The following is an 18,689-nucleotide window of genomic DNA, read 5'->3' as shown; positions in this document are numbered from 1 at the left end:
TGCGGCACCACAAAACAAAAGTGATGCTTTCTGTACTGAAGAAGAGCATTTTTATTCCCTCCTCCCACCCAACATCTAGGATTTTTAAAAGTGAAAGTCATAAAAATAATCTTCATCCCAACATATTTTCAATCCTCTTAAAACACTCCGAACAACTAAATATAGTATGAAATTAGCTCTCGCCTCTTCCTCTTGTTCCTACACAGAATTTTCTAATGTGTCTCACCAGTAATAAATTGTAAACGAGGCTATGACTCTAAGAGTAGACAGTGTGTTTCATGGGTATTTAAACAACAGCATTAAGTACTATAGGAATCTGTGGAATGTGGAGTGCAGATTTATGTGTCTTAACAATTTCTTTACTGGTTTGTAATAAGCCAGCAAACTAACACTTTATTTTTATATTAATCTGGCCTCAGAAGTAGAGTATACTGGAGCATGACAAGAACAACAAAAATAAACTGGCACATACTTAATAACTGTAACAGTGAATTGCCTCCAATACTAAAATATTTATCGAAACTGGAGGAAAAAAACTACAAAGAATTACCCTCCACAGCCTGCTACCAGCTCTTTAACAGTGGGCAACGTAATGCCTTAAGGTACCTCAAACTGTCTTTCATTTTCTAGACTTAATGGCTGATTGCAGAAATCAATGTTGCCATTAGTAACAGAGTATTTGTTATGGCATGATTTCCTCTGTTGTTAGACTTGCAGAATGATTACAGTATTAGTGAGGTGCTTTCTTTATAAAGGGCTGAAGATATAACTTTCAATTTACTATCCATTAGTAAGTGACTTTGGAAATATAGATGAGGCCAGAAATCTTACCTGTTATTACTTGGAGATTTTATTTCAGCAGTCATAGGCTAGTAACTTTAAAAATTGTACCAGGAAGCTCAATATTTTATAGACATCTCCAAAGAAATATTATCTGCTTTGCCATTTTATACACAGCAAGTTAACAAGACATACGGTTCAATTAAAATGTTTCAGTTCAATTTCTACTTTTCTTGCGCTTCCAAACAGATGCAAATTATGCAGAAGGTTTCATACGTGTTAAAATGCGCACATAAGTTAAAAGATTGTCAAAAAGTTAGTGCTTTGTATTTCCTGAATCTCCTCTTAATCAATCCGGTGGCCAGGTGCAAGCAAATATTTCAGCTAAGCAAGTGATACGATTGTGGGAATCAGGAAAATCAGAGAGGTCAGCTAACACACTCCTTCTTAGTCATACTTCTCTGACCAAGATCTCAAAGAAGGCATTTATCTTCCACCTTTCACATGGAGGGAAGGGAAAGGTCTGCAAGAGAGACACCGTGAACAGAAGAGGAAAACAAAAAGTCCTCCAAAACGTGGGGGAAGAGGCCCTTGCCGTGACATTCCCACTGGTGCACATACGGACCTGCGTGCTGCTGCTGGCGGCATGGCCAAACGACAGCTGAAAGACTAGGAAACCTGCCCTTGGAGGGGTGAGAGGGTGAGCCGAGAATTAACCTCGAAGGCATTGAGGGAACCCAAACACAGATGTTCTGGCATATAACACGGCGTCTCTGTGGACCATTAGAAAACGACCTAACCAGAGAATGCATAAACAACTTTGCTGCTGTGATTTCAAATAGAGCTACTACGCTTTCAGTGCAGAGAGGGAAGATGTCATCATACCTGAAGAGGAGGGCGAGGAAGGATGTGGGCTGTCCTCCTGGGCGCTCCCTGTCTGCGAGAGACCCCCACCTACTCCGCTTTCTTCAGTAATGTTAGAGGAGCCGGGGGTCGTCGACCTGCTGACAGACTGCGACTCTTGATCGCTGCCGGACCCACGCCGTTCATCGAGACTCCCTTGGATTATTTCATCTTCTCCTTTCCTGTCTCTTTTGTGGACCCTGGAGTGCACAACCACTTGGTGGTATGTTCTAAAAACCCTCCCGCAGTCCGGGCATTCAGTTGGCTTTTCTTTTACATTTCCATGACTTTGTAAGTTGTAATCGAGTCCCTGGTTCATACCATGTGACAAAAAATCTCTACTGCCTTCTAAAGGGTCTAGTTTGTTTGGCAAGTCTCTCTGATTGCCCATTTTAGTGCTGTGAACCAAATCAGCAGGCATTTTCTGCTTAGAGCCATCTGCTCCTACTAACACATACTCCCGCTTCTCCTTATCAAACATAACTCCAGCATTTGCCAAAGTGTCTTCATGGCTGCGCTGTATCTGCTGCTCTTTAGACAAAAAGCCATGTTCCATGGCCATTCCCCTTGCCATAAGCTGCCAGGCCTGATAGCTGTTTACTGGATCCATCTCCGCTGCTTTGGCGGCAGCTTGTAACCTTTCTATACAGCTGGATTTCAGAGGAGGCACCAGATTGAGACAGCCCAATAAAGAGTGTTTATCCCCTTCAGCAATACTGTGGCCAATGCCAGAAATGGGTGAAAGGAGCTTTCCCAAGACTTCCTTCTCTTTCATGGGCATGTCTCCTTTGTTATAGATTTGATTTTGTTCACTTAAGCTCGCTTTGTCAGGAGGAAGAAACCCACTCTGCAAACAGGACAGGTATCTCGAATACAAGTTTGCATGAGCTTCCTGGGACATACTGCTGATGGAGACAGGTACTTCGGGATCATTAGGAGATTTGTTCTTGACAGATAACTTATTCAGGTGAACTTTCATGTGATTTTTAAGGAACCAAGGCTCTTTGAATCGCCGCCCGCAGATCTGACAGCAGTGCTCAAAGGAATCCTTGTGCTTCCTCATGTGGCCTTTTAGGAACCAGGCTTGGCTGAACACTTGGCCACACACCTCGCAGCGGAACTCATTGGTGGACTGCTCCCCATTCCCATTGGAGCCCTGGCCCTGCGCTGACTCTGCGGTTATGTGAGCCTTCTCAACGTGGCTGATCAGCTCCTCTTCCTGTGAGGCAGCAAAGTCACATAGGGTGCACTTGTAAGGCTTGTGCAGGATCCTTATGTGCCTGTCCAGCTCTTCTCGCTTTTTAAATTTGCCTTTGCAAAATGTGCATCTGAACCCAGCTGTCTGAGCAACAACTTCTTCCTGGACACTGACTGGCTTTGGAGAGGGAACAGGGTTTGAAATATCAGGTGTGCTGTGATTAGCTGGCACAGACAAGTTGCAATTTGTGAGAGGCATTGGCTGAGCATGCTGCTGTGCTTTCACATCAGGTCGTGGCTGCAAGAGGCTGCTCTTCATCTGCTTGTCCCGAAGAATCGCTCTCTCCTCCAGCTCATGTAAAAGTCTGTTTTCTTCTCGGACTCTTCCACGACCTTTGCCGAGGTTTCCAAGTTTATGAGTACGCAGGTGTATCTTCAGGTTGCCTTTCTGAGCTGCTCTGTGATCACAGTATGGACACTTAAACGGTTTCTCTCCAGTATGAGTGCGCATGTGCAGTGACAGGATGCTGTTAAATCGAAAGCGCTTTCCACAGAGGGGACACGGGTACTTTCTGTTTTTCCTGGCATCATCCTCTATATCGCTCATCTGAGACATAATCCCTAGGTTCTGTCCGTTTAAGAACTGCTGCAGATCCACACGCCCATTCAAACTGGTGTCAACCTCTCTGTTGAGCTGGTTTGCTAACAGTGCCATCTGACTGCTGATGGGTTGGTTTGCTATGGACATGTGGCTTTTGTCTTCTAGTGGTGCTGATGCCTTCTCCTCTGGATTCTGCCTGTTCTGGAGCTCTGGAAAAGCATGGCTGAGCTGGGAAGTGATCTGGTGCAGCTTCTGGCTCATTGAATACTGCCCATTGAGTATGGTGCTGTTGAGATGGGCGTCAGCTTCTGGCACAGCTGAAGAAACACCAAGGCACAAACTAGCTTCCTCCATCTCTGAAAATCAGAAGATATTTTAGATTCAGTCTGTGAAAGAGTAACAAGCATTGAATCACTGACATACAATTTGCATTTTCTGTTTTACCTACTCATAATAATGCAAAGGAATTAGTGTAAAAACCATAAAAAGTGTATTAAATGCAAACTGTGCTAAGCAATTGTGAACATGTATGTGCTTTCATCATTTTGTATGTTTACTGACAAACATTAATTACTATTTAAAATTATGCTATGATTTCAAAATCTAATTATTATGAAGGGGGCAAGGGCTTTTACCATCTCCCTTGTCTTTCTTCCTGTGAAATTGCACCTGTTTACATTTCTAAATCTATACTGAAAGAAATGTTATGCATCTCTCCCATTTCCATCAGAAAAGCCAGCAAAAAAACCCACAACAACAACAAAAATAGAAATCCATTTGTAACTTTCAGTTCCATTAACCATATTCTATATATTACACATTCTACAATGAGAAAGATAGTTTTATGATTTGACAAAAAACGATGGTATGATATTTACTGGTGTACAATAAAACAAGATAATGTTTTGGGAAAAAATAAAGTAAAGGACAAGCTTTAGAACAATAAAAGGGATTTTGCTTTAGTCAACAAAAAGTGCAGTAATATCTCATTAAGCTGATTAGTATGCTGCTTAGAAACAGTACTAGGTGCTGTAACACATGATTATAATCATAAAAATCCTTCAGTGTTTGCAAGTAAGCATTAACGAGGTATATTAAATTTTAAGGAGACTGCGACTAGCAGCTTTGTAAACCTCTGAGATTAAGATTTAACCCTTCTGTTACAAAACATTGTTATTTTGTCATTTTGAAATTGAGCCCATCAAAAGGCACATAAATTATCTGCTGCCAAGTCTCTTAATTCATCACTGAGAACCTTCGGATTTCATTTCTTACGAAAACTTGCCAGATTACAGAGGAATATCTTTGTCCTTCGATGGGTAAAACATGTGATTTAAGGCACTTTGATTTGTTTTAAAGAGCTCTCTTACGGAACTAGATAAAACCAATTAAAATCTGGGGAAGGTGTTGTGGAAAGCCTCAACAAGTTTAAGAATTTTAATAACTTTCCTAATACACAGTAATGACTACAAATTGTACCCACACTATGCATACTGCAGAAAATTAGAATTCAAAGCTGTTTGTTAAACACAAGTGCTCGGTTCTGGTCTGCATAATTGTCCACAATAATCTTCTATCCTTGCTACTTCTCTACGCTACAAAGAAATAATGTATCTATAAAATTCTATTTAAAATAAAAAGTTTTACATTAATAACTCTCAAAAAATATGAAGCTGTAAGGTTACATTGGAACATAATTAAGATCTGTGTTGTTCAGTGAAGTGATATGACACATTACTCACTAGTAAAATTACTGAAGTCTATATGTTATTGAATAATTAATCTGGAGAACTTCTTTTGGGCTTTACCCGAAAGCACTTATTCACTCTGCCTTCCACACTCCAGGTGCACACTGTTCCTCATGATGCTTCATACTGGTCATTTGCTAGACAACTGGAGGCTCAAATCTGGCATATACCTTAAATGTATGTAACTGTGCCTATGGGAGCAGTCCAGTGGACTTCAAAGAATGATTTTTGAAAGCAAAGTTCTACACATGCTCAAGTCTTTGCAGAATGAGGGCCTTAAACAAGCTTGGGTGGTCTCCAAGACCTACTTAGTTCTTGGCAGGATGAATGGTAGATCTTGCAAGAAAAAAGGGGGAAAGAGATATTCACATGTGTATTCAAGATGAACATGACCCACAAAACTTTGATGACATGTAAGCAGATTTTTTGAAAACTTCAACACTCTTCACTTTCAGGTGTTGTGTCAGGGACCCATTATTTACACACTCTCAATGGTACTATTTATAAAATATTAATGAGATGGAGTATATCAAAGGAAAAGGCTTATACACATAAGCTATAGGACTGCACTTAAGTTTGGCTTGAAGTGTCTGATTTTCAAAGATAGGGAAACATGGTCAAGTCAGGAGTTCACCCGACACCAGATAGTAAATGAATAAAATTACTGGTTTTCATGCAAGTTTACTTTGTGTGGGTACATAGAAACACATTCTTTTAACATTCTGCAAGCTTCCTTAACTTTTGAAACAAACTAAATTGCACATTCAAAAGGAACTATAGAGTGTAGGCCTACCATTGCCTGAAGTTGACTGAGATTTCAAACTCCATCTACTCAAGTCCTGTAAGTAAAAAATCTCCTCCAACAACACTGAAATGCACTTTTTGTCTAGGCTGCACATACTGCAAGTGTTGCCTCTCTTTGCCAGTTAAACAAAACAGAATCATAGACTATCCTGAGTAGGAAATGACCCACAGAAACCATTGAGTTCAACTCCTGGATCCAGAGGAGTTCACCCAGCATTCAATCCACTTTACATATGCAGACACATACATATATTGAAGTCTTTCTAGGTTGTCATTACCATTATTATGTAACAGCTTGAAAAATGCAGTCTAAATTTCATTTATTCACTTGACCTCAATGGGAACTGGTGCTTTTACATACTTAGGAAGGTTTGGATAGTTAATTTTAGCATTTTATGCTCTATCAAAGTCTGGAAATGCTGACAGATCCCAGTGGAGATTATTAATTCTGATTTTTAACCCTAAGCATCAGTTCAAACCTATAAATATTTGGACTGAGGAGGGGAGTTGTGGTTGAGTTTTTAGGCTATTTTATAGCTCTTCTTCAAATACTACTTTGTTAAAGTATCAGCGGTAGTTACAGTTTAAATAACAACTTTTTCTAACATTTTCTTTCCGTTGCCTAGAAAACACACAGATAAAATGTAGGATAAGTTAGGAAAAAAAAAATTCATTTAAAAAATAGTGTTTTTAAATCAGCTCTGAGGAGCCTGACCAATACATGTTGATCTTTTGGCACTGGAAATTTTGCACATTTCAGACTTAACATGCAGAAAGGTCAGCAAAGCTGCTATGTAATGAGAAATGACCTCCTCTAAGTGCCACACTCTCTGATCAGCCATTCAGTTACCAGGATCCAGCTATTGGCAATCTCAAAATGCTAGAGATCTTCACATAAAATGTATTCATATCCTCATCTGCCCAATCTGCTTGTACTCCTGTCTCCTGCCTCTGACTCAGGCCATCTCCTCTTTGTCCTATTTCTACCTGGTTCTGTTCTGCAGTATAATTATGGAAAGTATTTCCATTTGAAATCTCTCCTCCCAGTGTTTCCCAGTTAGCGCATTTGGGATCTATTCAGCTTTAGCATAAGTCAGGCTCTTGGTATTCTTCAGCCAATTCGCAGCAAAACCTACCAAAACCCCATTTACTGTCCACACACAGGACAGAAATAAACTCCTCTTCATCAATCATTCCATTATGAATTAGATAACCCAATCTAATTTGCCTAATTTCTCTAAAAAAAACTTCATTCCCTCCCTCTTTATCCATCATCCCTGCCTGTTTCTCTGACCAGACAGGCTACTCCAGATGGGACAAAGGGCCCCATGGAACTTGAGCTGCTGCTCTCCTGCTTCCAGGCAGCTCAAGGTTCCCACCTCTGCTGTAGATTCTCTCCAGCTCCTCAACCTTGTGCCCAGGTTTCTTGCCTCCCCAGACCAAAATACCAAATCTGAGGAAAAAAAATAATCTGGAAACATCAATTTGTAAGTGGTATTGTGAAGTTTGACTCCACAGTACCTCCTCCCACCTACCCATCCTCTGCACACAGCCTAGACGCTATTTCCCCACGTACTGTGGGGTCCAGGAAGAGGTCGTCAGAGATGGAAAACTGGATTATGAACTTCCATAAAAGCTGAAGCCCCACAATGTAGCCTGGCTCAAGCAATCTGTTTGGAGTCATAACTACCCAAACCTTCAAGAAGCATAACATAATCTTCACTTCGCATCTGAACATTTTTGCCCAAAGTGATCTCATTTTTCCTCAATTTTTTCCTCAAAACTCACTATTACCCAAATGGAAAAATAATGTCTATTGTATACAATACATTTGTGCCTGTGATAAAGCGTTATTTCCACTGAAAACCTGGAAAGTATCTGAATACTTGTAATTTCCCCATTCCTCTACTTGACAAAATAAAACAAAATAAAATAAAAATAAAGAAGGAGATGCTAAGGATCACTTAGAGATATTTCTTGAATGCTGAAGTTTCTAGCCTTCTCCTTTTAAATATATACTCTACTACACTCTTTTCCTGATTCTGATGTCCCTTAAAAGGAAAACACAGAACGCTCTGTCATCTCTTGCTCTGGGAACAGAAGCACGATGTTCTCTGCAGTTAATATATGCTTACAAACTCAACTACAAATCAAATTTGAGATTGTTAAGAAATTCAAAATAAGTTGAAATTTATATGGTCTATTTTTGACCTTTATTTATCCGCAGTGTTTTGTAAGAACACATTCCCCCAAGACCGCGCACACTGGTATCAGTTGTTCGCGGGTGGCCTTCCTAACCCAAACAAGCCCTTTGCTCCAGCAGCAGCAGGAACAAGTCTGCAACAAGAAGCTGACGAACCATCAGAGGACAGGCATTCTCTGCATAGGGTGTACAGTTTCCTATTTCTATGACGAGGGTCCTCAGCTGATGAAATTCACAACTGGATGCATACATTATGAAAATACTCTCATCTCCCGCTTTAAGGTACAGCGAGACATTCATGTCCCTTTGATGACACTAATAGTTATTTTGATTTGAGTCACATTTTTGCCCTCAAGACTACTTTCTGTGAGATCAATAACGAAAGTTCTGACTTTAGCCATTTCAATGGAACACACAGATTTTATTTAACTATTTCAAATGGATTACTGGAATTTTAAACCAATTATGACACCAGAAATGCCTGTCATCACAACTACATTAATGTAATGTGAGAAGCTTGGCTTCCTTTTGCTGGAAACAGAAAAAATTAGTAGCAAGTAGAATAAAAAATGGTTGAAATATAAATAAATGCCTACAAACACACGCAAACATATGCACGCACATATCTGTGTGCCTGCACATATATGCATCCACACACCTGTTATCTTTGTAAACAGATGGACCACATTCAGCTCTCATTTACACCTGTTCATTCCTACTGGACACACACTAAAGCATCTCCCTCTTCGCTGCTGTAGAGAAAACAGTCATTTCAAAAACACTGTTGTGCTGTTATTATAGCTTAGATTAGGTTAGTTAAAAGATTTACAGTTCAGTAAGCAAAGTAATGCTTTACAAGCTCACGTGTTTAGACGACAAGCTCGCTCTGGCCCTGATCCTCCGAGCAGTTAGTTACACATACTGTTACTTATGCTCTCAGAATACAGACCTGGCATTTATCTTTCCAGCTAGAGAAATGTACATATCTGCACTATCTTGTGGTCCACTAACAAATTCTGAATACTCCAATAGAGATAATTTCAGTTCTTAGCAACTCAAAAAGAGGTAACATTGAGAAACTTCAGAAGATATACTGTATTTTTATAAAATATTGTTCTTATTGTTGTAGCAGAAACTGTGTAACTAAGGCTGTTATAAGCATAATACACTCCTGTTAAGAAATACAGAACACCAGACTACTGAACCCTTTCAGGGTCATTAAACAGCTGTAAACATTATTACAAAAATAAACCAGAGATTTCATGCTTACATTTTAGCCCAGAGCTTGGTGTGCTGAGCAAGTACATTTTTTTCGTCTCTTACAATCAACGCTGGTGACATTTGGGCATCCAAACAAATTACATCACAAATATTACTGAGGTGGGTAGGATACTGAGTGGTTTATTTGCCAGATGATTAATATATAAACAGAAGAGCAGCACAGATGACCTACTCTTCTTTGACTGATTTGCAGGCAATACTAAGAGACACAGATGTAAATAGTTAAATTTTAACAAAAACGTGTGCATGGAAAGGAAGGAGAGAGATCAGCTGTATTTAATACCACCAGGACAGCATTACCCAAACTGATAAAATGGAATAAACATTAGGCCAGATTCTATTCTCATTTGTACTTAAGTAAAATAGAGTAACTCCAATGAACTCAATGCGGTTTTCACTTTTTTTATTATTATTCTTTTTGGTTGGTTAAGTAGGAGTCCTGCTCCTTGGCTTATCGTGTAATTTTATCAGAGAAATACACAGTTTCTGGAGTGTTGCGGAATGCCTTAAGAGAAAAGAAAAGTAGCCTACAGGTAGCAAGTCCTACGTGTTTGTGTTTATTTAGCTATTATTAAGGCTAACCTGGTGATCGGTTACTTCTATCAATCCCACTACCACACATAGATTTTGTTGTTATTGCAAAGCATATACGAAGCTTCTAAGAATTAAAATAAAACCTGAGGTGAGCCCATGTTGGGCAGGATCTGCACAAAGCCTGAAGCCAACCTGACCCGATGGAGCAGCACCCGCTGTCCTGGCGTCCGAGCTGGAAGCGGGCGGAGGAGCAGCCACCTGCCAGCAGCCATCTCACAGCCGCGCTGCCAGGGAGGCGGCAGGACAGCACCCAACACAACTGAAGCTGCTTTGTAGCGCTGATATTTCAACAAGCTGCTTATTGATTTCAAAACAAAGTACTCCTTTAGTAACAATGGAACCGACTCATTCCACAACGGTTTTTATGTTTTAAAGGAGAGTTAGCACAGGGATTTCCACGTTTCAAAAGTCATTAACAGACAGCAAAATTGTTTGCTGAGGCTGTACTGCTTGCAATTCAAGCTGAAGAGGACAGTTGCTTTCTAAAATACCTGTTACATCTGTAAGTTACTTTCTAGCTAGCACAGCGTTTCGGACTGATAACTGATCAGTAGAAGATGAATCACCAGAGCAGTCTTTAGCTGGTAGCACCCATGGAGTGGAGGACTGTGAACTGCTTGTGATCACAATCTAGGAAGGCTAGCAGAGAGGAGAGGAGAGGTCATTTATAAATCTCACTCACAGATTAGAATAGAAAGATTAGAAGAATGCAGACAAGCTGTTTGATTTATTGCTACTTTGCATGTGACTTAGCAAAATCTGTTTTCCTTCTTATTTATTCTATTTCCCTTGCATATACTTAAGAAGTCAGATGCAAAGAAGAGAAAGATAAATAATTGGTACTGAAAGTTCAGTAGCTTAAAAAAAAAAATCCTGCTTTTTTCAAGCATTGGTCGCATCTGGGATCATTATTTTTTAGCTTATAAGCATTGATTCTTTTTATTTTTCCTAGTGTCTTCCTGATGACAAAAGTAAAGATAAGAATAATACCTAAATTCAAATGGAAGCCTGATGTGTGGAACGCTTCATTAAACTAAAGCCTCTGTTATTTCAGAAACAGCATTTTTAAAAGTAAATTTGTTATTTTCATGTAATTTGGAATGTATACAACTGATTAAACTCTCTCCAATTTGATCAATCTCCTGTAGCTCCTATCTGATCACTCACTTTAATTAATCTAGCTGGCATCCACCTTAGATTGAAGAAACTTTAAAATTAAGCTTTTAACGATCTACTCTACTATCACACGGTACAAATAAAATAATAAAATGCCTGGAAGCCTTTGCAAAGCATATTTATTACTTCAATTTTTGTCATTTTTACGGTATGGAATGAATTCTGAATCTTCCGTTCTCATCTGAGGATGTTGTACCAAACTGAAAATCTGTTATTCTCTAGCTCATTATATAATATTAAAATATCCATAACGCTGACCCTATTAATCCTGCATTCCTCACACAGGCAAGCTTCAATAAAAGGCAGAGCATTTCAGCCGGGGGAGGGCAGGAGGATCAGGCCCTCTGCGCTGATTACTGGGAGATGAAGAAAGAAGAGTTAAGACCACAGAACTCGAATCATAGTTTGAAACAATTTAAATCCAAAACTGTAATGCCGGGTTGATGATTTTATTTTCATTTCACAAAGGCTTAGACTTAGATTTTGCGCACAACTAAATATAATGTCAAATGCACATATGTCCCAAAGATCAAAGTATGATTGATTGTGAAATATTCATATGCGATAGCCCATGAGATTTTGTTCACAAGGGCACCTGTCAGAAGCATAAGCTTGGATACAAATCATCAAATAAGTATGTAAAATCGCTACTAAAATCCGGGCATGCAATCAGATAGTCAGTTGTCTGAAACTACTGGCCTGGAGCCAGCACAGTGGCTCAACAGCCTAATGCCTTGGTCTCTGCGGATCCTCGGGGCCCCAGTTCAGTTCCTCCTACTACTGGTCGGGTCATCTGCCTGTACCTAGTGTTGACTTTTCTGGTGTTTAATGCTAGGAGTAACGGAAAAAAACGCGAGTCCATAAGTTCCCCCTGACCTGAGCCACAGAAACATCTGCTGGTTGAGTCATGAGCTGCTTGTTGGCCAAGTTTAACAGCAACCGATCCTGTTGCGGATCAGCTCTCTCAGCAGTAGGTGTCACTGCAATAAATAGATGGATTTCAAGGGACAAAGACATACATTCCTAATGAAAATGCAGAAACAGGCTACTGCAGAATAGCAAGAGTTTCAACAAGAAGCATATCGTCCAATTAGACTCTAACTTTATGTAAAAGAATGGAAATCTGGTTTGGGGAGAAATGAAATTGTACAAGTGGGACTGCCAACAACAACAACAAAATAATTCTGCCCTTTAGTCCTATGTCACAGGGATCCTTTAACTCACATTAATCACCTCCCTGCAATCCCAGGTCTATTAGGTAAAGACTGTTGCAGTTAAACCATTAAAAAAAAAAAAAGCTCTCTAACAAATTAAGTAATTTTCTCTAGTGGAACAAAAGACCTAGTTATATGGAAAGACACTGTACACTCAACTGTAGTTTTAGGACTTAAAAGACCAAAAGGTTAGCCTATTTTCTGCCAAATTAAAGAGTCCGTATCCAACCCTATCTATGTGCAGAACAAGAAAAACCGAATACGTTCGATAGCTTTGGGGAGGAGGGTAAACGATGTCTCAAGTATAGAATTAATTGAGAGAACATTCTGAAAAAGCTTTAACCAATTTATGTTTGAAACAGAAATATGTGGCATTCCAAATAATATCCCAGAGATGTCAGCCAAGTCCACACCATATTTGGTTTCATTATCACAAAAATGGTTTGCAGGATAATTAAGGATGCTCCAAAGTGCATTCTATTGAGTTAGTGGACAAAACAATGCATCACTGAACACATGGCCTACCTCTGGTGACGTCAACGCAAAGTATGTGCCTAAGGAAATGTTTAATGTTCATCAAAAGTACAAAAAGAAGAGGAAGGATGAATACACTAGCTTTACATAACCTTTTAGACATGAATGGGATCATATCTGACAAAGTATATATTCTCAAAACTCATATATAATACAACTGCATTTATTTTACCTCCAAAGGCACTGAGCTGGCAACAAAAGAGAAGAAAGAATAAGAGGATAACGAAAAGATAAATTTCTTTCTTTTTTTTTTTTTTAAGACAAACCAACATGAAAAAAATCTCTCCTATTCCATCCTTACATACATAGAAAGTAAGAAGAGCTACACTACACATCTGGGAAGAGTTTTGCAGCAGTACAGCACAGTCCCAAACAGTAAGTGACACTGGGTCATAACCCATACTCTGAAACGCTCCAAACATCATGGGCTCATCTGAGCATGCTGTGAGAAACACAGTGTGAGGAAGGGAAGAAATCTTCTGCACGTTCCTTTGCTGAATGCAGAAACAGTCAACAGCTTAACACAATGTAAATACAAACACTTGAAAAATCAGAAGTAATTTGCCCAACACCAGTGCACCCAGATGGCTCACTAGGCCAGGAAGGGATCAGCTTTCAGCACCACTGAAATGAGTATTCCTAACTGATCATTTCCACATCTCACTTAGGAAAAAGAATCACCATGTATCTTGACTTAAATATATGGCACATTCTTTGCAGAGCAGCCAGGGACAGCATCCAGAACTTCTGACTGCCATTGCTAATCCAGTATTTCAGATAGCTTTCTTTTATCAAACATAATTGAGTGATGAAAAGACTGTTGTTTTTAACTCATGACAAATTTGTCAGCATATTTTTTTTTTTCGTTAAAATATCATGTAGGGTTACTTTTGTGGCTAATGACTGAGATTCTCAGCTGTTAGTCCCTTCTACCTCTAGTTTCTGCCTTCTACCCTTTCTTCCCTCATCCCAAATGATTTATTTTCCTTCTCCCAGTAATGCTTGGACATTCTTGCAAAAAAAAGGGCAACAGTAATTCTTACATAAAGGTGATTTTAATTAGCTATTGTTAATACCAATTTCCAGGAAAATGAAAATTTTGAGAAAGCCTCAGTTTAGTGGGGTGAAAGATGAAACTGAAAATGGTTAAGATGTTGGAAGGCAGAGGGAAGAATGAAAAAGAAAGTGAACATTACTCGGATGCTTTCTGGTCTCCAGAAAAAAACAGAAAGAGCAAACTCCTTGGAGAATTAAGTGCAACAAAATAGATGAGGAAACTCAATACAAGCTTAGAGTAAGGATAGAAAAAATATACTTCATTACCAGTCAAGAAAAATAAAACATCATAAGCACAAATGTATTTTATCCTTCAGTGGCCTGGTCTGTGCGCGCTTTCACTGATACATGATGACTGCTGCTATTTAACTTTACTAATTGATCACTGGCCTGTGCAGAAGCACAGGTTTGGTAATTCAGGAAGCCATCTAGCACCTTGCAGGATGCTTTCACACCAAGATGTGGTTTAAACTTGAAGGGTACGGCTAGCAGTCACTGTGCACCACAACAACACATCAGCCTGATTCTATAACTTGTAATTGTATCTAAACCAAGGTCAGGAAATATGCACAAAACAAGCTGTTCTTCAGAATGTAATTTCAGAGAACAGAAAAAATAGTTCCAATGTCAGTTCTTCTAATCATTCTAGTTTTTTTGTTTCTGATGACTTCTTGAGCAGAAAGACAGTCCCAAACAGGACAAGCTATATGAAAAGCAATTGAGCTGGGGATATATCCCTGTATTTTCCTTGTTGCTCTTTAAATTCTCTCTACCTATCTATGACAGATTGTTCTGCAGCACAATAATGCTGCCTCTTCCCCCCAAACAATGGTGCAAAACAGTTGTAATTGTTCCATGGTTAAGCCAAGGAAGTGCAAACAATGACAGATAAGTGACCATAAAAAAGGGTTGCATCTTCACAGTACTGTTCAATCCACTGAGGTATGAGCAGATACATGAACAGGGAATTTCCTCCCACCATTGTGCTGCAAGATCAAGTACAGGAACAGTGCGGTCACGCAGTGCGAGTATCAAAGGAAGCAGAGATGCAAGCACCGATTGCGGTAAGATGGTACGTATGCTTCAATGCAACAGCAGCATGACCTTAGGATCCCAGCAAGCTTAGCCCTGAGCATGCTTTGGGCACCCCTGTTTTATCTGGGCACAATCATTTTGATCATTAATAAAAAGGGCACTGGAAACTTGGCAGACACAGAGCAGAAAGATGAATACGGGGGAGGAGGAATGTTATAAAACTACAATAACATATTTCAATGCTATCTGCAGGACAAAAATCCTTTAAATAATTTTGATGTTAATTGCAATGTTGTGAGCCCACAACTAGAAAGACAACCTATCACAGCCGATAGGTGAGTGGCAACCAAGCTGACAAAGGAAGTCTGATAAATGCAATCACAGCATGACAGACACTGGCAAGTTCAATTATGGTTGCAAAGTCAGCTGGGAGACGGTCTCTGCTGGCTGCGATATATCCTTAACAGGCTGTGCTGGCCTGGTGCAGCCCTGAGCAAGCTCCTTCCCATGACTGACAGCAGCCCCAGGATTTGGGACTCAGCACCAACAGCCCCAGTGCTGAGAACATTCAGGAGTTCCCACACACAATATCGGCACTGCTTCAGCTGCCTGAACAGAAATTTGTTTTCCTGCTGCACGCACTCCCTGTGCTGTGCACCTCTACTTACAAATACATGGATGCTACGTCTGATTTTTTTTCTCTCTTACTTTCTATCTCAGAATAGACCAGCTATTCTTATTTGATATGAGAAATTGTGAGGGGGACGTACAGCAAACGAGGCTTCTCATACTTCAACTGCAAAATTACCTCAGAATTCAAGCCATATTTCATCAAAGTACCAGGCTTCCTTCTTTCTTTTTTAATTACTATTTTTAAGCAACATTATTATTATTTTTAAGTAACAAAAATGAAGTCCTTGCTCAGCTTTTCGTTATTGACTTTTATTTTTCTAGTGACACTTTTTTACAAAAAAAAAAAAAAAAAAGAAACCACACTTTCTAAAGGACTTCTTTGTTCTCTTCCCAGATTTTCCAAAAATATTCTAAAAGGACAATGGTATAAAAATTATACTCTAAAAAATGTAAGTACTTTGAATGAGCAGAGTTATTCAGTTATATCTCTCGCTTATGAAATACCCGTATCGTGTATCCTTTATCCAACAGCAGCCTCTTTTAGCTTCAATCACAAGGGCTAACAATATGTTATTGATATGATTTCAGGAAACTGTCAGCAGGCAGCTTAACTTTCAGCTCCTCAGCTGTGGCGGTGCACGCACAAAACGTACCTGTACCTCTCCTGCATGAAAGCTGGCAGCGATGGGAACATTCCTGTCAGCTGTCGTGGCACAACAAAGAGAAACGTAAACAGCTCTTCTTCTCGCCAAACGCGGCCTCGCGCTCGTTACACAACGAGCTCACCGCTGGATTCACTGGGAATTTTAACTGGAATCTGAAAAGTGTACCGGCACTCCGAGACACAGCGCAGGGCTCCCTGCAGGCAGCTACACCAGGACAGAGGGCAGGTGACCAAAGCCATGGCCACAGGCTCGTCCCCTGCCCCAGTCCCAGCTGCCACCCAGAACTCAGCCTCCTACAACAGCTGGGAACAGGTTCAGACTTACACCTATTCCCTCTCCTTAATCAACAGGAAGATGACTGAAGAGGACAGCTAGCTGGGCCACAACTCCGACAAGAAACCAAGCAGCTTAAATGGTGCCCGAGGTTCGGGATGTGCTGAGCTGGGCCTGCAGGCACAGTCAGGGGGCTGACTCCCATCATATGGGACCGTGAGGACTCGCCATGCCCCTGTACGGCCAGCCTGCGTGCCCACCAGTGAGAACGGCTGCAATCAGAAATGGGACAGAGATGGGGCTCTTCTGCACAGATATAAAACATCATCTCCAACCGCTTCAGGAAAAATAAAGTTAGCCCATAAGTAAATAAATAGAGCCCAGTCAGGTTTTTATTTTATCAACTATCGTACCTTTGAGACCTGAAGAATAATGACAAATGTCAGAAGCTAGAAGTGCCACTCTTCCCCACTTTACAAAGTCAGTGGTGTTTTTAAAACTACTTTTCACATCGGTTTACAAGCTTTAATAATAAAAGAGTATGTTGTACTATTAGATGTTGGTCATTTTTTTTGTCTGATGAAGAAAAATAACAGGCTGCTGCAGGAGCTAGCACAGTTGGCTTTTCTTTTCAAATGATCAGAGGAAGTACCATACTTTAAGGATGCGCCTTACTTGCTCTTAAAAAGGGTAAAACGAAATATTCTTCCAGCTATTCTAAGCCTGCCATATATGTATTATGCTGTTACAGATTTCAAAAGGTTAGCTTCAATGAACCTGACATCAGTATAACCCAAAATAACCCATTCAAGAGAAAAGTAAGAAATAATTGCTGTTTTCTCTTTTTTTTTCCTCAGCTATATTGCTATAATGATTTTGCATAACAGATTGAACAAAGTGCTGTTGTGACAGGTGGTAGAATTCAGCTAGTAAGCACAGAGACAGGGTTCAATTTAGTTTGTGAATCCTTTAATTGTTGTGCAGCTAATTAAAGAAGGTTCTTTACACTCGCAAGTGTTTACCGTTGCTAGTATGCATACATGAAAAATTAAATTGTGCCTTCAAGGGCTGAGAACTATAGAAAAATCATAGCTGATTCTGCAACATGCTTACCAGCTCAAAATAGCTGCTTTTCACAATTGGAATTTGTAAAACTTTTTGCTAAGCAAATATAGAGCTAATTAGAAGTGTTCGTTGGACCAATTAACATTTAAATAAATAAGCCATATTGCACATTTCACAGTCTTTATTTAATGATGCTTCTTAACTCTTTGGAAAGATTCCTTTAAGTACAAATAAGTTGTCATAAAAATGAAAGACAAAAATAACACCATAACAGTATATTCTATGCTTTTTTCTTTTTGCCTTGAAGTCTTTTCTAAAACTCTATACCTGTTACGGGGAAAGGGGGGAATACACAAATCTGGTTCCTTCTTTCATCTTGTCAAGTTACCTCTCCACCCTTTTGAATACAAATAGAAAAACATATTTGATTACTATTTAAAGTGTTGTGATAGCTCTGTTTGTTTTGCCCCATGGAACAGAATCTGTTCTAGAAAAAAAAAAAAAAATGTTTCTTTTATGTCATAAAATGGCCATTCCAGCCAAAAACGAGGGAGTTCTCAGAAGAGATTGCACTTAGAGTAACAAAAACAGCAGTTTGAAAGTTGGAAATGCAAACAGAAGTGAAAGGGAAAATCTGTTTTCAGGTCTCATTTTAGCATTCTCATACCCAAACCAGTGTTGTTGTTATACCTTACCCCAGGGCTACAATTGCCCGTCTCTTTGGGGTCAAGTGATATTTTGCTTTCACAACAACTGTCTTTTAACTTAACAGTCCCTTTCAATCAATAAAACCCTTCAGTTTGCGTTGAACATACATTTTCTCTCTCTCTTTCAACCTCCAAACCTCTACCTAGCACAAAGGTTACATTAAAAACAGAGAGAAAGCTTCTTGTTACTTTTTTTCCAAGATGCATTATATTACCTTGT

At 39.6% G+C, this 18,689-nt stretch overlaps 1 protein-coding gene across 11 annotated transcripts in view; it reads right to left on the bottom strand.

Annotated features, from left to right (window-relative positions):
- ZNF536 (zinc finger protein 536) overlaps window positions 1-18,689 on the bottom strand; it is a 325,753-nt gene that overhangs the window by 166,579 nt on the left and 140,485 nt on the right. For all 11 annotated transcript variants that reach the window (XM_090149294.1, XM_090149293.1, XM_090149296.1 and 8 more), the window contains one exon: window positions 1,666-3,837. In XM_090149294.1, coding sequence (XP_090005420.1) covers window positions 1,666-3,835 — 2,170 coding nt within the window. In that variant the 5' untranslated portion in view covers window positions 3,836-3,837. The remainder of the gene's footprint in view (window positions 1-1,665; window positions 3,838-18,689) is intronic.

The sequence above is a fragment of the Phasianus colchicus genome, chromosome 13 (assembly GCF_987193195.1).
Source record: "Phasianus colchicus chromosome 13, bPhaCol1.hap1.1, whole genome shotgun sequence".
In the NCBI taxonomy this organism is placed as follows: Eukaryota; Metazoa; Chordata; class Aves; order Galliformes; family Phasianidae; genus Phasianus; species Phasianus colchicus.
This window is presented reverse-complemented; position numbering and strand designations above follow the sequence as displayed.